Source organism: Capricornis sumatraensis, chromosome 5 (genome assembly GCF_032405125.1).
Source record: "Capricornis sumatraensis isolate serow.1 chromosome 5, serow.2, whole genome shotgun sequence".
NCBI classification, from domain to species: Eukaryota; Metazoa; Chordata; class Mammalia; order Artiodactyla; family Bovidae; genus Capricornis; species Capricornis sumatraensis.
The window spans coordinates 42,086,874-42,103,816 of record NC_091073.1 but is presented as its reverse complement, the minus strand read 5'-3'; the positions used below and the strand labels follow the sequence as shown (position 1 = coordinate 42,103,816).

At 33.4% G+C, this 16,943-nt stretch overlaps 1 protein-coding gene across 1 annotated transcript in view; it reads right to left on the bottom strand.

The window, feature by feature from the left end:
* SEMA3E (semaphorin 3E) overlaps window positions 1–16,943 on the bottom strand; it is a 279,112-nt gene that overhangs the window by 44,388 nt on the left and 217,781 nt on the right. Inside the window, exons 5-7 of the mRNA XM_068972992.1 lie at window positions 12,841–12,934; window positions 1,953–2,072; window positions 760–902 (exon numbers count right to left, since the gene is read on the bottom strand). Of these exons, the coding sequence (XP_068829093.1) occupies window positions 760–902; window positions 1,953–2,072; window positions 12,841–12,934 (357 nt within the window). The remainder of the gene's footprint in view (window positions 1–759; window positions 903–1,952; window positions 2,073–12,840; window positions 12,935–16,943) is intronic.

Here is a 16,943-nt window from a genome sequence, read left to right as displayed (position 1 = left end):
TGACTTTTATGATACAGTAACTTTTATTATTATTTTATTAATAAATAATCTGCTTATCTCAGAAATACAGACACATCTCTTTTTCTTCTTTTAGGGAAAAAGGCTTGAGATATGAACACACATGCATACATACACATAACAAGCATATATATTTACACACATATACAAAACACATACATGTGTATGTGTGTCTTTGTGTACATCCATACATGTACATATAACATCTTAAATTTATTCTTGAGTATCTTTTTAAATATCAAAATAACTTCACATTTATCATATTATTAGAATTCTCTCAATATATAAGGCTACTTCAGTTGGTTTTGAATATTCACTTAATCATCTATCTGAATTCCAACAAACTATAGATGTTTTTCCCTACAGAATCAACCATCTGAATTGTTGAAACATAACTATGTAGATTATTTAGAATGTGGATTACAGAAACTAGAAAGATTTTGGTGAGATTAACTTTTTAAAATGGAGCTTAAACTTCTGTATGGGAAGAAGTATAGCCTAATTATACACCATTTCTTCTTAATAGGGCTTTGAAAATGGGGAAGATAACACAAAATGTGAAGTTCTTTTCAGATTAAACTTTAGTAGACATGAAGTCTAAAGATTAGACACTAAATACCAATTTTAGGGAGCCTAAGAGAATAAAACATTTTAAAGTAGAAACCTATCATAAAATGAGCAAAGGCCTGACATTAAATTGTGAGATAAACAAGCTTAGTGAGAGAGGAAAACAGTCCTCACCACACAGAGTCGCCCCACTCTGGTGTAAATTGCATGGGCACTGTTTTCTGCCTCCAGGGCCTTCTCCGTGAAAAAGAAATACACTTTGTTGTCATCTCGGTCTTCATTGTCAGGGATCATATAAGAACCTACAAATTTTGGTTCTAGATAAGTAAAAAAATAGAAGAAAATATAATAGTTATTACAACAAACTTAAAATATTTCCTTGACATTTTGTACTAAGTTTTAATATCATGTAGATATCTCCACGTTGTTTGCAAATCAACAGTTTTAAGGAAGCGTTAGAGGATTTAAAATTTATCTGAGTCAGGGAGGAAAATAATCTGATTTCAAACAACATACAGTACAGACTTGAAATGAATTAAAAAAAGCATAGGTTAAGAGCAATATGATGATACTCTCCATAAATTTCCTGTCTCTCTATCCATATAAAGTCAATATAAATATATGAAAAATATTTTAGTAAAGAAGTTTGTCATTACTTTTTTTAAATTCATAAATTGTCTACTGGTCCAGCTCATGGAAGATTATTTTAATTTTAAGGTGGAAAATTCACTTTAAGTTTTTGTATTTCTGATTGAATGGATCTGAGTGAATGACCTTTGACTGATACAGAATGTCAAAATATTTTAATGACAAAATGCTAGGCACTCTAAAGTCTAATAAAAAGGTTGAGAATAATGAAGCTATTCACTATAAGATTTTAGTTCTTAGATATACCAATGTGACAAAATATAAACATGACTTCTTACAAAGAATTCTATGTAAATGAATACCTGGTGATGTTCCTAGAATTTTATTTGTCTCTAAAGTACAATGTGATTCTGTTAAACAAGCAAAGAAAAGCAATCAACTCATGCAAAATTATACCAACTGACGAGAGACAACAATTTATTGGATGAAAGGGGTTTTCATTCTGCATACATTTGCTTTTTTCATTAAAATCCTGATTTCTAAGTATTGCTCTGAGAGTAATTTGGTTTTATTATAAAGCTGATCAATTTTTATATAAAATGATATGCATATATCATATAATATTTTAATCTGGGAATATTGCTAAGAAAAAAAGCAGAAATTTGCAAAACCTATAAATTACATTTGTATTGTTATCATTATGAAAATGGCAAGTTTCCCTTAAGCTCTGGCCTTGCTTTTCAGTTCTGATTCATAAACTCTTTTCTCCTCGACCCCACCTTTCAACAGGCGCTCATCATCATGCTCAGTGCGGATCTGAGCCATTCGCCCCAGGCTCCGGAAAATGGCAGCGTCCCTGCCCCAGTAGTCACTGTAGAGTCCAGCAAACAATTCACTGCCTGCATGAAAACATCAGTTAAAGAGAAGTGAGTGTCTCTGGGTCTGATGACAATGTGCTATGCTGTCCCGTGCTTAGTCACTCAGTCATGTCTGACTCTTTGAAACCCCATTGACTGTAGTCTGCCAGGCTTCTCTGTCCATGGGGATTCTCTAGGCAAGAATACTGGAATGGGTTGCCAATCCCTCCCCCAGAGTATCTTCTCAAATGAGGGACTGAACCCAGATCTCCCACTTTATAGGTGGATTCTTTACCAGCTGAGCAACCAGAGAAGTCCGATGACAACAAATAAAACCACAACTGCAATAAACATATCCAGGTTTACCGTGTATATGGCCTTAGAAAATCAACACTATAGTACAGAGCAGGAATGGTGCAGTCAGACAGCCAGGGTTTGAATCACGACACCACCGCTTACTGGATGTGTGACCTTGGAAAAGTTGCTTAACTTCTTTGCATCTGTTTCCACATTTACAAATAGGAACAGCACCCAAAATTGTTGTTAAGAGTAAAGCGTTTAGAAAAGCAGGGGCATATGCTAAGACCTATATGATCAGTTGATAAATAAGCTGATTTTATGGTATTTTAATAAACTTCTTTCAATTTTCATATCATCAGGGTATTCGTGTTGGTATTATATGTGACTCAGTTAATTCAAATACTTCTTGTAGTAAGAAACTGCTTCCACTAACATGACTTTAGTACAGGAACCACAAAGTCTGATAAAGTAGTATATAATTTAATTAGCTGTCATTTAATTTGTAAGTGTGTGGCTCATTTAGATAGAAATGATAGAAAGAGTTTGTGATTTAATCAGGCAGTCAACAGAATGAAAGAAGCTAGCTGTAACATGTGGTGAAGGTCACAGACTTAAATCAGACCAAAGTGAAAACTGAAAGTGAAGTTGTTCAGTCGTGCCCAACTCTTTGCCACCCCATGGACTGTAGCCCACCAGGCTCCTCCATCCATGGGATTCTCCAGGTAAGAATACTGGAGTGGGTTGCCATTTCCTTCTCCCAAATCAGACCAAGGAATACACAAATATATCCAGGATCTCAAGAAATGACTATATGTCTTTGGGACCAGCCTGAAAAAAAAGACATTAAAACAGCTTATGATAAGAGAAAAATAAATTAACAGAAAAAAAAAAAAGAGAGATAAAACTAGGCCTCCAGAAAGATCAAAACCTCTCAAGCACAGGGATGTGAAGTCCTCTTTCATCAAACTGAAAACAAAAGATAATGAGTGTGCCTTTCAACTGAGGATGGTCATGGGTATATGCAGCTCAAATTCTGTCTTGGGCAAAAATCTCTGGCCATGAAGCAGATGATAGCAACAGATCACTGGAAACAACAGCCTCCATTTAAGGTGATAAAATTACTTCCTTCATGAGTATCATGTAACTCTGGTCAGGTTTTAAAATATAGAGATGATAAGTATACTAAACTCAAAGCATGAAGGCTTTTCTGTTAAATTTGGAATGTTGTCCATATGCTATTTAAAGTAAGTTTAAGATAATTCAAATTAATTTTATTTCCAATTTAATAAAGTTAGTTGTATACTCATTTTGGAGTTAGAATTATTAAAGTTACAGGTATAAAAATGTGACCAAGTTTTCACAGAATTTAAGAAAAATTGAGTGTCATATTTATAAACTTTATTTGCTATATTTAAAATTGGTTCAATATGTATAAAGAGTTTTCTCTAAATTAAGGCCTTTAAAACTTAAAAAAAAATTGAACAGAATAAATATATTTCTATGGTTTCCAATTTGAGAAAGTAATCAACTGAGTTGCAAATAGGACACACTGTAAGGAAGTTTAAAAATAAAGACGAGGGGACTCCCACAGCTGTCCAGGGTTATGACTGCGTTTCCAATACAGGGGGTGCAGGTTCAGTCCTTGTTTGGGGAACTAAGATCCCACATGCTGTGGGGCATGGCCAAAAAATTAAAAAAACTTTTAGAAATAAAGATTCTTGCTTTCATTATACTAGATTTAGAAAAAAAAAACTGATATATACATTGAATTTTAAAACTTACAAGAAAAATAAGTTTTTATAAATGTTACTACAGTAACCTAGTTTTCATTTACAAAAATGTGAGTAAAACCATAAATGGTTTTGTTTGGTTCACAAAATCCCCTATGGATACTGTAAAATTATATTAAGATACAATCAAATAAAATTCAGGTTTCCTACAAAGGAATTCACTTTTAAATTATATATATATAATATTATGTTATATTATATTATATTATATTAGAAAGAGAGGGACAGGAGAGACAAGCAAATGTGGTAGAATATTAACAGTTGATGAGTCAAGGTAAATGGTATAAATTTTTATTCCTCTCTCAATTTTTCTTTGTCTTTGAAAATTTTTAAGACAACAAACTTAAAAATGAGCCGTATTTTTTTAGTTAATCCCATATATTCAATGTATGCTAAGTGAGAAGTGTAATAAGAAAAATAACAAAAGCTAAAAAATAAAGATGTTTGTATCTGGACTTAAGAAAATATAATTTGGTAGAAAAGAATTATATCAGAACTCATATGTAAGCAAGTTCTTTGGAACTAGAAAGGATGGGAGGAAGAACATAATTGGTCATCTAATTCAATCAGTGTTATCTGCACTAGAATTTTCATATCCATATGTGGAAAAAGAATATTTTGAGATAAAATGCATTCAGTGGTTAGAGATATGAACCATGGGATTCCTGCACTACTTGAACACAGATAAAAGAGAGTCATGCTGAATTCATTAAAAGGCTTTGGGGATCATCAACTCTATGGAATAAATGAATGAGTTGACTCATAAAAGAGCTAACTGACTACTGAACCACCAGAGCAAGGGTTTTTCTGAAAATTTTTAAAAAATACTGTACTTGGTTGTGGCTTCCACATAAAATATAAAGGCCATTTCACATGGGTGAATTTAAGAGATTTTCATACAAAGTGAAGTAAGTTGGATACAGATAAATATCATATGATACCATTTATATGTGGAACTTAAAAATAAAATGATGCAAATGAACTTATTTATAAACAAGAAATAGACCCAGACATAGAAAGCAAATTTATAGTTACCAAAGGGGAACGAAGTGTGGGATAAATTGGGAATTTGGGATTAACAGATACACATTACTATACACAAAATAAACAGCAAGGATCTACCGTATAACACAGGGAACTATAATCAGTATTTTGTAATAACTCATAATGGAAAAGAATCTGAAAAAGAACATATACATGTTTATAAATCAATTATACGTCAATAAAAATAACAATAATAAACTATAAAGGTCATTTGGTAAAACTGTCCTTAACAGAACTTATTTTTCTAATACGGCCTGGGTGAATGTTTAATGCATAATAGGCACCAAAAATTTTTTTTCTTTAAAATCATAACAGTTTTATACTTCTTAAGATTTTAATGTACTTTAATTTCCTAAAATATTTACAGAATTTTTATATGTGAAAATTTTATTATGGAAAATAATCTTTATTTTATTTCACATCAATTTTGTTGCACTTATCCCAGTTTGAACAGTTTCCACCTTCTATTAATACTCGTTTTAATCAATTCTACAAATTTAACAAATGAGTTTTGCATGCAGCCACTAGATGGAGCCATATGATACCAAATGTGTGTGTGTGTGTGTGTGTGTGTGTGTGTGTGTGTGTGTGTGTGTGTGTGTGTGTGTGTGTGTGTGTGTGTGTGTGTGTGTGTGTGTGTGTGTGTGTGTGTGTGTGTGTGTGTGTGTGTGTGTGTGTGTGTGTGTGTGTGTGTGTGTGTGTGTGTGTGTGTGTGTGTGTGTGTGTGTGTGTGTACACGTGTGCCAAAAGGAAAAGATGATAAATTACCAATTTTACCCAATTTCCCTTTTTGTATTCAGATAACAGAAAATGGCTTGTTAACAATTCAGATAACACAATGTGAACTGTATGATTTAAACCTCAAAGAAGCTAGGCAGGTGCTAAAAACTATATGCTATATAAACTGAAACAAATGTGTTTCTGTTAGAAACATTAGATTTTCCTCAGAATGGAAAGATTCTCCTTTCATATTATATTATCACTACGAAGAACAAAACAAATTCATAGTAACAGATAATAACGATTTTTGGTAAAATACTTTTCCAAGAAAATATAAACACTTTAATGAAAAATAATAAATTAGAATAAAGCTTTAGGCACAAATGTTAACTAATAGTAACTAAATGAGCCAAAAACTCCTTATTATAAATATTGATATTATGTATGGCAAATATACAACTTCTAGCTGTAAACTTAAAAATCATAACCATTGGGTATAGAGAAAATTTATGAATCAATATTCTGCTATTTTATAGAACATAAAAATAGTATCTGGATAATTCAAACTTTCATGGATTAAAAAGAAAAATGTTTAATACAAACAGTAAAATATGTTTTAGAGCTTCAATGAGAAGAACAGAACTACTCAAATTTTTAGTTTTCTGTGTCTATGGAGACATTTAATAAACGTATGAACTTGGCCATACATTTAACTGGCATTTATTTTGATATTCTGAATACAAATAACCAACTTAATTTGTGAGCCATATATTATTTTTCATTGTTATAACACTGATTTCTGAAGGTAACTGATGCTATGTTAATCTTAGTTGGTCAAGTGTGGTTATAATTAAAAAATAAAACACATCTGCAGGGTATTTTGACAGGTGAATGTAACTTATCATTGTCATGTTCAACAATAGTCTCTGTGTATACACAGGATAAGAGTGGAAACAGTTCTGCGCTGAAAACCTGGCAAACTAAGCCCCCAGCCCCAAATCTGTGATCTGTGGCCAACTGTTCAGAATCTCACTGCCTCAGTTATTTGGAGAATCAGAGAGATGTTCGAGTGATTTCCTGAGGTTCTCATGCTTCTTTATGTGTGAGTGCTAAGTTGCTTCAGTTTTATAAGACTCTTTGCTACCCTATGGACTTCAGCTGGCTGCCAGGCTTCTCTGTCCATGAGATGCTCCAAGCAAGAATACTGGAGTAGGTTGCCGTGCCCTCCTCCACGGGATCTTCCTAACCCAGGCATTGAACTCATATCTTCTGCACTGCAGGCAGATTCTTTACCCACTGAACCACTTAGGAAGTCCCCTTTCTGCTGCCTTTTTATTTGCTTGTTTTTTGCCTGTATTTCTCTACCTCCCTGCTTCCTGCTTTACTCCCCAGTTATCTGACCATGGCCCAGGCAAAAGAAGTCTTCCCTGACCAAACCTGTGTTACTTTAGCAGTTCCCAGTACCTCCACAGCCCCATGCCTATTTCTGTCATATTTCTTATAGTACTATACTTTGTCTCCTTCTGTGTTTGACATTATTGCACACTAGACGGCAGATTTCTTGATGTTGCTATATTCTTTTGTCACCAATAGCTTACACAGTGTCTAGAACACAGAAGATGCTCAATAAGCATTTGTTGAACCAAAGAATGGCATAATGAATTAACAAGAGAATATATTTAAAATTTTTAGTTTATGAAAACTATGAAATGCAATTTAAAGCAAGCCTCAGGATGAAATACTGATTTTTCAAAAAATGGTTCAGGGAAAAAAAATAGCAAAAGAAAGAAGAAACGATTAGCCTTTATATGAATAACAGTTCATTGCATTTTTGTTCCTCAAGAAGCTTGTTATTTAACAGTTTTAATTTATGAACACAGAGACTCTATTTTCTTCTAGTATCTGTCCCTAAAATTTCAGCCCCAAGACTGTGTCTAAAAATAACTGTAAGAAAGAAAAGAAGAATATCATCTGAGCTGGAAAAATACAAAAACAAATTCATTGTAAATAATTCTAAGTTAAAATGCATAATTAAAATACTTTTCTACACAACTCCTTTTTTATAATACAAACTCTAATTGAAGTTTTAGTGAAACATACTTCATTCTCTTAATATTTTATCAAACTTATCAAGAGCTTAGTTCAAAGACAGTATTATTAATCAATTAGAGTTTTTACTCACCATGTTGTAAATATAGGTTTTTAATTGTTTAGTCAAAAAAATTCACAGTAGTTTTTCATGCCCTCATTTTCTTAATTCTTGCTCAAGCATTTCTCCTATTTATGTTGTAAACAGATATGCATAATTTGTGAAACCTATATGTCTCATGGAAAAGACATGGCTAAAGACAGATTTAACTGTGTCATTTTATATTTGAACTTTATCATTTTATTAGAAAATCATTCTATTTTAGAAGCACTGTTTCACAGAGTGACTGTGACATGCATAGCTACAAACAAAAAGCATTTGGGAGGATGAGGCCTGTTAAGAATGGTCTGTAGATTCCAACCTCCCAGTTCACACAGTCTGCAGAGAACACTGAAAAGAAATCAGAAAAAGCAGATCCTTTTATTAGTTACTTAGTTGTTGTTTGGACTTTTTCTTTGATTTTGCTTTAGCAAACAACATTACCTATCAGCGTCAAGAAGGTTGTTTCTATGGCATGCAGGAAAAAGAAAAATGTGTTTAGAATCTGTTTATTTGCATTTTCTGGCATCGGTGACAATACTGCGAGTTTCTTTGGTGGCAAACCAGTGACACTGATGCCAGCATGGTCAAACCAGATTTTTAAGGGGAAGAATGTCAATGCGGAATTGAACATGACATTATTTTTCTTCTACCCATTTTTGATTTTTTGTTTATTTTGAGGAAACCATAACCAAGTAGTTAAATAGCCCTTTAGCAACTAGTAGTGATGTCCAGAAGCAACAGTCAGCCTGTGGATGCTTGGCATTCAACCAAATGAGAGAGCACAGTAGTCTTGGATAAAAAATCACAGAAATTCCTTAGAGACAGAGTCGGGAACATGGTAAGGAAGTGGCTTTCTACACAGTTGGGCTGAATTTAAGAAATGAATCTGCACATTCACTTATTATGTTTATAGAGGTTGTAATCATAAAGACTTATATTCTACCTTCATCTCGATGATTTCATTTATTTTTCTAATATTTATGAAGTCCTATTTTGTGCCAGAACTATTCATTTATAATTCTACCCTGAATATATAGTTAATCAAATAAAAGCATTTATTTATAAAAAAAAGTTTTAATAATATTAAGAGCTTGAAATAATCACTTATATTTTCCCTGAATGAATTCTGACTCCCTTTCCTTCAATCGACATTGACCTTTAGTTTACAGAATTTGTAATGAGATATATTCACAAAGGTCTCATGATAAATAAATCTCAGTAGCTATAAACTTGTATAATCTTATTTGCTGAAAAATGTAACATGGGACGTAAAAAGTGTGGAAAGAAAATTTCAGAGACTGTGAAATATCTCATTCATGATTATTTGTTGACATAAAATTTGTGTCTTTAACTTGAAAGTATCCTAAAAAATTCTAACAACAAAGCTAACACTTTCAAAGCAAAGTGTGAAAAGGTACCTGACAAATCAAAGTGGTTCTCCCCCAAACATTAGTAACATGTACATTAGCATACTTGAGGCACTTCAAGTATGGTATGTATTAAATTACACCTGGAATTGGCAATAAAGATCTGAGTCAGAATGAAACATTAAAAAAAAAAAAAAAACAGCAATAGAACTGAGTGGACCAACTATCAAAGAAATTCTAAAGTTACTTAATAAAGAGAAGATTGCAATGTTACATCAAATGTAAACTGATGCAAAAAAAAAAAAAAAAAGAAGCCAGCTAATAGTTTTACTTCCTGACCAAAACGACATATGACACAATGAAAATATTTCCTGAATTTTGGTTGGCCAGGCAGCAAACCTAATAATTTTTAGTGGCAAGGTAAGTTCTCAGTATCTTTGCTTGACTCGAAAGGTATAGACAAGTAATATAGCAATTCAATTTACTAAGTAATTCATTGTTTCAACAAACAATTTTTAAAACCAGACTGTAATGCCTTGCCTTCAGATATTTATTTAAGACCCTTTTATATGTAATATTAGTGATCACATAAGGGGGAAATGTGGCTAAACATACAGAAATATTGCACCTCTGATATGAATTTATATGCCACCAAGATAAATTATGCTAATACAAAGTAGGGTTTAAAAAGCAAGCCTAATAAATGTATGATTTCATCTTGATTGGCTTCTGAACATACAGAACACAGCTCAATAAGGAGCTTGTTTTATTTCTTAAATCTTGCTTCACACAAAATCATTTTCAGTTACTAACGTTTCCATTTTAAATTAGACTGTAAATTTAATAAAATGTTCATTCACTTGTCTATCACCTAGCAAATAATGTTTATTCCTTATTCAGTTTTTCAGTAAGCTTTTACTCTACGTGATCTTAAGCCAACTGAATTTAAGTTAAGTAAAATGAAATCTGTATGTAAAGTTAACATATTATGAGAAATTCTGATTCGTCAGCATATTTTTTCTTTCAGGGCCTTGTTAGTTTTATGAGTATGATTACAGAGTTTTTGTTGCTGTTTTTTTTTTTTTTTTAATCATGAAAGCGAATCTTAATGTGAACAGGCTTTAAAAGTTAAGTGTGACCTATAATTAACACAGAAGCAGAAATAGTCTAACCATGGTCATCTCTTGCTGAAGTCCTGTCTTAACCCAACAGTAGAGAACATATATGGTCATAAAATACCACATTAATGCATTCTTTCCCGGTCAAGAGTAAGCTGTACCGAGACTGCCAATTTCCAACTCAGGTAGCTCCATTTTTTCCAACTCAAATTCCTGCTGCTTTTTCATTTGAGTGAATTATTTCTACTTCCTGTCTTTTAAAGAGTTGCTGGCTCACAAAGGTTATCAGATTTCCACTCCAGTGGCTGCTGCATATCCACGGTAAGTGAATGATCTCTCAAAGGTACTTTGAGATGAAAGCTAGTGGATAAATTAGAAGAATTATATTTTTATTTCTTCTCTTTGGAGGGATTATTCTATAACTTTTGTGTTTAGCTTGGAGGACTCTCAAGATTTTATTTTTCTTCTAAATAAGTGAAACAGTCACCCAGATGGCAAACACTTCACATTTTAGCATAGTGTAATTCGATTTGGAAGTCCAATGAAACTCACTTGGAAACGTCCCTCCAGTAATATTTCCCCTCTTAAAAAATTCAGTTTTAAATTTCTGGTTTCATGCATAAACAAGCTCCAGAAAGGCTGAGTGGAGAGTGGTAGGATGGCTAAAAAAAAGTTACTTTTAACCATGTTAAAAAAATGTTAAAAAAAAAAATGGTGTTCTAATTGTCTTAGGATTTTACCAGACAAGGAGTGCCTACCGTGTAATTTTTGACTTTCAATACATTTTATAAGGTTCTTGTGAATACTATCCCCTAATTTGTTTTCGGTTTGTTTGTTTAGGAACACTTTTATTTCATTCAAAAATCCTATGGACAGAGGAGCCAGGCAAGCCACAGTCCATGAGGGTCACAAAAGAGTCAGCAACTAAACAAGAATATTCATAGGAGACTCTTCTGTGCGAACTTTTGTATGGTAAAAGAAAGATAAGACAGTCTCATTTCTCCAGACATATTCAAATCTTAAGTCTATGAAGTTACAAAAATCAATAAAAACATTAGAAAAATTGTATGAGTCTATCAAATGCATATATTTTAATTCATATGCTGCCAACCTACTAGGAATTTCTAACACTTGTAGATCTGGCATTCTCCAAAAGAACTCTTAAGGCTTGATTCCAACTAAGTCCAAACTGATGTAAGCAACTCTATTCCCATATTTAAAATCTCCCTTTTTCATACTGTGTTCACACACACACACACACACACACACACACACGGTTAATTCAAGGAACTTGGGATATCTTAGTGTTTTCTTTAAAATTTTATATTCTTTAAAAATACCTCTTTATTAAAGCTCCTGAAGAACGAATTACTCTGTGAAATTCTCATTAACAAGTCTTTCAAATTATGAAACTGAAGTAAATTAAACGTCCCTACTGATTAAAACTAACAAGATTTTTGTTCTACAAGTAAATATACATATATATAAAAGCTGTACTTATTTGGACATGAGGGAATGGGGTGCAAGGCCAATAGGAATCAACTGTCTGGAGTAAATTCAGGGAATGTGTTGTCTCTAGAATATCCAGGAACGTTCGAATCAACTCTAAATTAAGCACTGATTGATCATATTTTGTTGATTCATCAGAGGGGAAAGAAAAAGTCTTATTCTGAGATTTAAGTGAGGTTTTCATGAATCTCATCTAATTTAACTGAAACCCAACTGAAAACTAGATCTGACATGGCCAGTTTTATTCTATTATTCCAATGTGGACACAGTTTGAGTCAGTCAACCTCTATAGCTTACATTTTAAAATAACAGGAATCTAAATAAGTGACTCAAGTTCTAAATTGAGATGACTTTCTGCTGAATTCTACTGATACAGAGAAAGGCACCAGGAAAAGACTATTAGAAGTTCCCATAAAGAATAATTAAAACAGAAAGAATAGACATATGTTAAAATAGTTTAATTTCTCTAGCTATATTTTTATAAATTATTTACATAATTGTATTTTGAGAACAATAAATGACAATACAAAACACCTTCTATCAGGTATTGACAGTTTGTGTTTTCTGGATGACATATCCTGTAACTTCATAGCACTGTGCTTACATGAATAAAGCTAGCTCAAGTGAACATGGCTTGAAAATTAATATCCTTGCTCCCAGCACCAATAAATAACTATGACACAGCAACGTATATGAAGGAATATCAAAGACTCTAACTGAAGTTTCATAATCAATATGATACTACCTGATATCTGTAGCCATGAAATTTACCTATTAAAGTGGAGATGAAGGACGAGCTGGGATCAAAGGGACATCTGCCCCTTCCTCTCTCAGATCTGTGCAGTTCCAGGTGAAAAAGGGGAGCCTGTGCAGAAAACCAGAAAAACCATTATGTATCTGCCAACTTTAATAAGAAGTTAATTTCCCAGAAAAAAATATTCAACCTTGATTATTTACAAAACAATTACTTTAAATAAGGCTCCAGTGAGAAATATCAAGGAATTTAGGAACACACTGGATTTTATAAATAAAATATGTGGATTTTAAGGCCCATGTGATTTTCTCACTCCTCTCAAAAAGGATGCAGGTGCTGAAATTCACAGGTTTTATCAATTCATCACACAGTATTAGCTATGTTAAGATGTCACTTAAATATTTCAAAAAAACAGAGATTTGATGGGGAGAGAAAAAAACGTTAGTGAAAAGGAGACTCATTGATAAACATGGAAATGGGCTTTTATTCCACAAAAGCCATTATTGATTTTTTTGAATAATCTCTAAAACAATATAACATGTTCTGTCAATAATTTGGAATATCTATTTTTAATCATTTTTATTCCTTATCACATTCTCTTTGTATAGACATCTAATATTTAATAATTTAGAGAATGATTACTACATAAATAATCACTGGTATATATATATGTGGAAATTGATGCCATATTATAAACAATATTTCAGTATGTTTTCACACAAATGAGATATTGAAAATATATTCTAGAAAATTACTGCTTTATTGGTTCCTAATGCAATTGCATAACTACAGGACTTTTCCTAAGTGTTCTCAGATTTCAAAATTCTCATTAATGGGTCTTTCTATAATGAATTTTCACTAAGTGTGCTAAAAGTAGCTTCAGTTTAAAAAAATGTAGTTTGGCAAAGTGACAATAAAAGTCAATATATAAAATTTTGTAAGGGAAAAACTACTTTGCAATAGAATGTTGCCAATACTGCCCATTGCAGCATCTATAAATAGCCCTGTTCATCTATAAATCATGAATCTGTACACAATCAAGGTTCTGAGGACCCTATGAAGGTTGCACACACTTTTCTACAATTTCATCTTGACTTCCCAATAATCCGCTCATTTACTCCACATTATCTATCCTGTCCCTTTCTTGTTGTTCTTATTCAACTTTTCTTTTTCTGTCTGATATTCTAAAGTAATTGATCCTGCCATTCCAAGACTTTTCTAGTAAGTGCAGAGATCACCTGACCCCTATAAACTTCTTGTCTTGTCTTTGGAAATGAACCAAAATCTACAGAACAAAGAAATACAAGAAGGCAAAGTGGTTGTCTGAGGAGGTCTTACAAACAGCTGAGAAAAGAAGAGAAGTGAAACGCAGAGGAGAAAGGAAAAGACATACCCAACTGAATGCAAGTTCCAGAGAACAGCAAGCAGAGAGAAGAAAGCCTTCTTAAGTGAACAATGCAAAGAAATAAAGGAAAACAAAACAGTGGAAAAGACTAGAGATCTCTTCAAGAAAACTGGAGATACCAAAGGGGCATTTCATGCAAAGATGGGCAAATGAAGGACAGAAATGGCTAAGAAGAGATTGAGAGGTGGCAAGAACACACAGAAGAAATATACAAAAAAAGTCTTAATGACTCAGATAACCACAATGGTGTGGTCACTCACCTAGAGCCAAACATCCTCTGGTGTGAAATAAAATGGGCCTAAGGAAGCATTATTATGAACAAAGCTAGTGCAGGGGATGGACTTCCAGCTGAGCTGTTTCAAATGCTAAAATTTGATGTTGCTAAAGTGCTGCCCTCAATATGTTAGCAAATCTGGAAAACTTAACAGTGGCCACGGGACTGGAAAAGGTCAGTTTTTATTCCAATCCGAAAGAAGGGCAATGCCAAAGAATGTTCAAACTATTGCACAGTTGTGCTCATTTCATATGCTAGCAAGGTGATACTCAAAATCCATCAGGCTAGGCTTCAGCAGTATGTGAACTAAGAACTTCCAAATGTACAAGCAGGATTTAGAAAAGGCAGAGGAATTAGAGATCAAATTGCCAATATCTGTTGGATCATAGAGAAAGCAAGAGAATTCCAGGAAAAAACATCTACTTCTACTTCATTGACTATGCTAAAGCCTTTGACTGTATGGATCACAACAAACTGTGGAAAATTCTTAAAGTGATGGGAATACCAGAACACCTTACTTGTCCCCTGAGAAACCTGTATGCAGGGCAACAAGCAACAGTTAGAACAGGATATGGAATGATGGACTGGTTAAAAACTGGGAAAAAGAGTATGTCAAGGCTGTATACTACCAACCTGTTTATTTAACTTATATGTAGAGTACATCATGCAAAATGCAGGCTGGATGACTCACAAGCTGGAATCAAGAGAATGGGAGATTTATCAACAATCTCAGATATGCAGATGACAATACTCTATTGGCAGAAAGCCAAGAGGAATTAAACAGCTTCTTGATGAGGGTGAAAAAGGAGAGTGAAAGACCTGGCTTAAAACTCAACATTCAATGCTTGCTGCCTGGAAGGAAAGCTATGACAACTCTAGTCTTTATTAAAACACAGAGACATTGTTTTGCTAACAAAGGTCTGTGTAGTCAAAGCTATCATTTTTCCAGTAGTCGGGTATGGATGTGAGAGTTCGACCATGGAGAAGGCTGAGCGCCAAAGAATTGATCTTTCAAATTGTGGTGCTGGAAAGACTCTTGAGAGTCCCTTGGACAGCAAGGAGATCAAGCCAGTCAATCCTAAAGGAAATCAACCCTGAATATTCACTAGAAGGACTGATGCTGAAGCTCCAATACTTTGGCCACATGATGTAAAGAGCTGACACACTGGAAAAGACCCTGATGCTGGGAAGGATGAGGGCAGGAGGAGAAGGGGGCCACAGAGGATCAACGGTTGCAGGGCATCACCGACTCAATGGACATGAGTTTGAGGAAACTAAGGGAGATTATGAAGGACACAGAAGCTGGAGGGCTGTAGTCCATGGCATCACAGAGTCAGACACAATTTAGTGCCTGAACAACCACCACTATGGAACAAAAGTGGCCTCCAAATGCCACTTTTAGTCATAGAGGTAGGACTAAATTGATATTTTAAGCTGAAAAAAGTTTACCAATTTAGACACTTCACATATTGGTAGAGAGCAAGAATGGCCATAAATAACTTGAGACATTTTTGTGTGCACTTCCCATAGACAATAGATTTGCAATGACATGAAAAGAAAATATTTGTTGAGACAGAATTATTGGTCTGCTGAACTAACATTTATGTTGAAAGAGTTTCATCTATACTTGTAAAACAGATCCATAGCATTATATGGAGGAGGGAGTGATTAAGCATATGAATATAGTACTTGATACCTCTTTAGTGACTGCCACCTTGTATTGGTAAACACTTGGTAAAAACAGATAGGGTATACATACTATACTTATTCTAATAGAGTCAAATGTCCAAATGTTTGGTCACAGAAAGCAGCTGAAAAAATACACTGAAAGGTGTTCTTAAATCAAGACTCTCTATAGCTTCAACATTCTGTGATGCTCAATTTTTTGTCTCTAATGATTGATGAAGCGGATTTATCTATCAGATATAGATATCCTAAACATTAAAATTAAAACTGCAAGAGAAAAACAAATACATTCCTTATTTATTCAAGGAATTACAACAAATTCATTTAAAGTTAAACTATCAGGTGAGTGAAACAGAAAATGCAAACTGTAAGAATGCTAAGATCAAGAGAATCTTCAATTTTAAAGAACCACTGAGTTAAACGAAGGAAATAAAGTAACAATCTTAGAAAAGTCACAGATTTTTATAACTAGAAATCATAATCTAGTCTTCTGAGGTCAATATTGATTTGTTAATTTCAGTGTGTTTCTGAGATATCAAACATCTAACAGAGCAGTGTCTTCAACAGTCAAGAGAGGTAAACTAAATCAAGTGGAAACTATATTCACAGAATCATAGAAATCTAACATTCTGAAAACAAATAAGTGGAAACCAGGATGTATGAAGCACAACTCTGTGCAATACATAAAATCTATTTGAATCTGTAAAAGGACATAATTCTTTTATGAAACTTCAAATTTGAAAACAAAATACTGA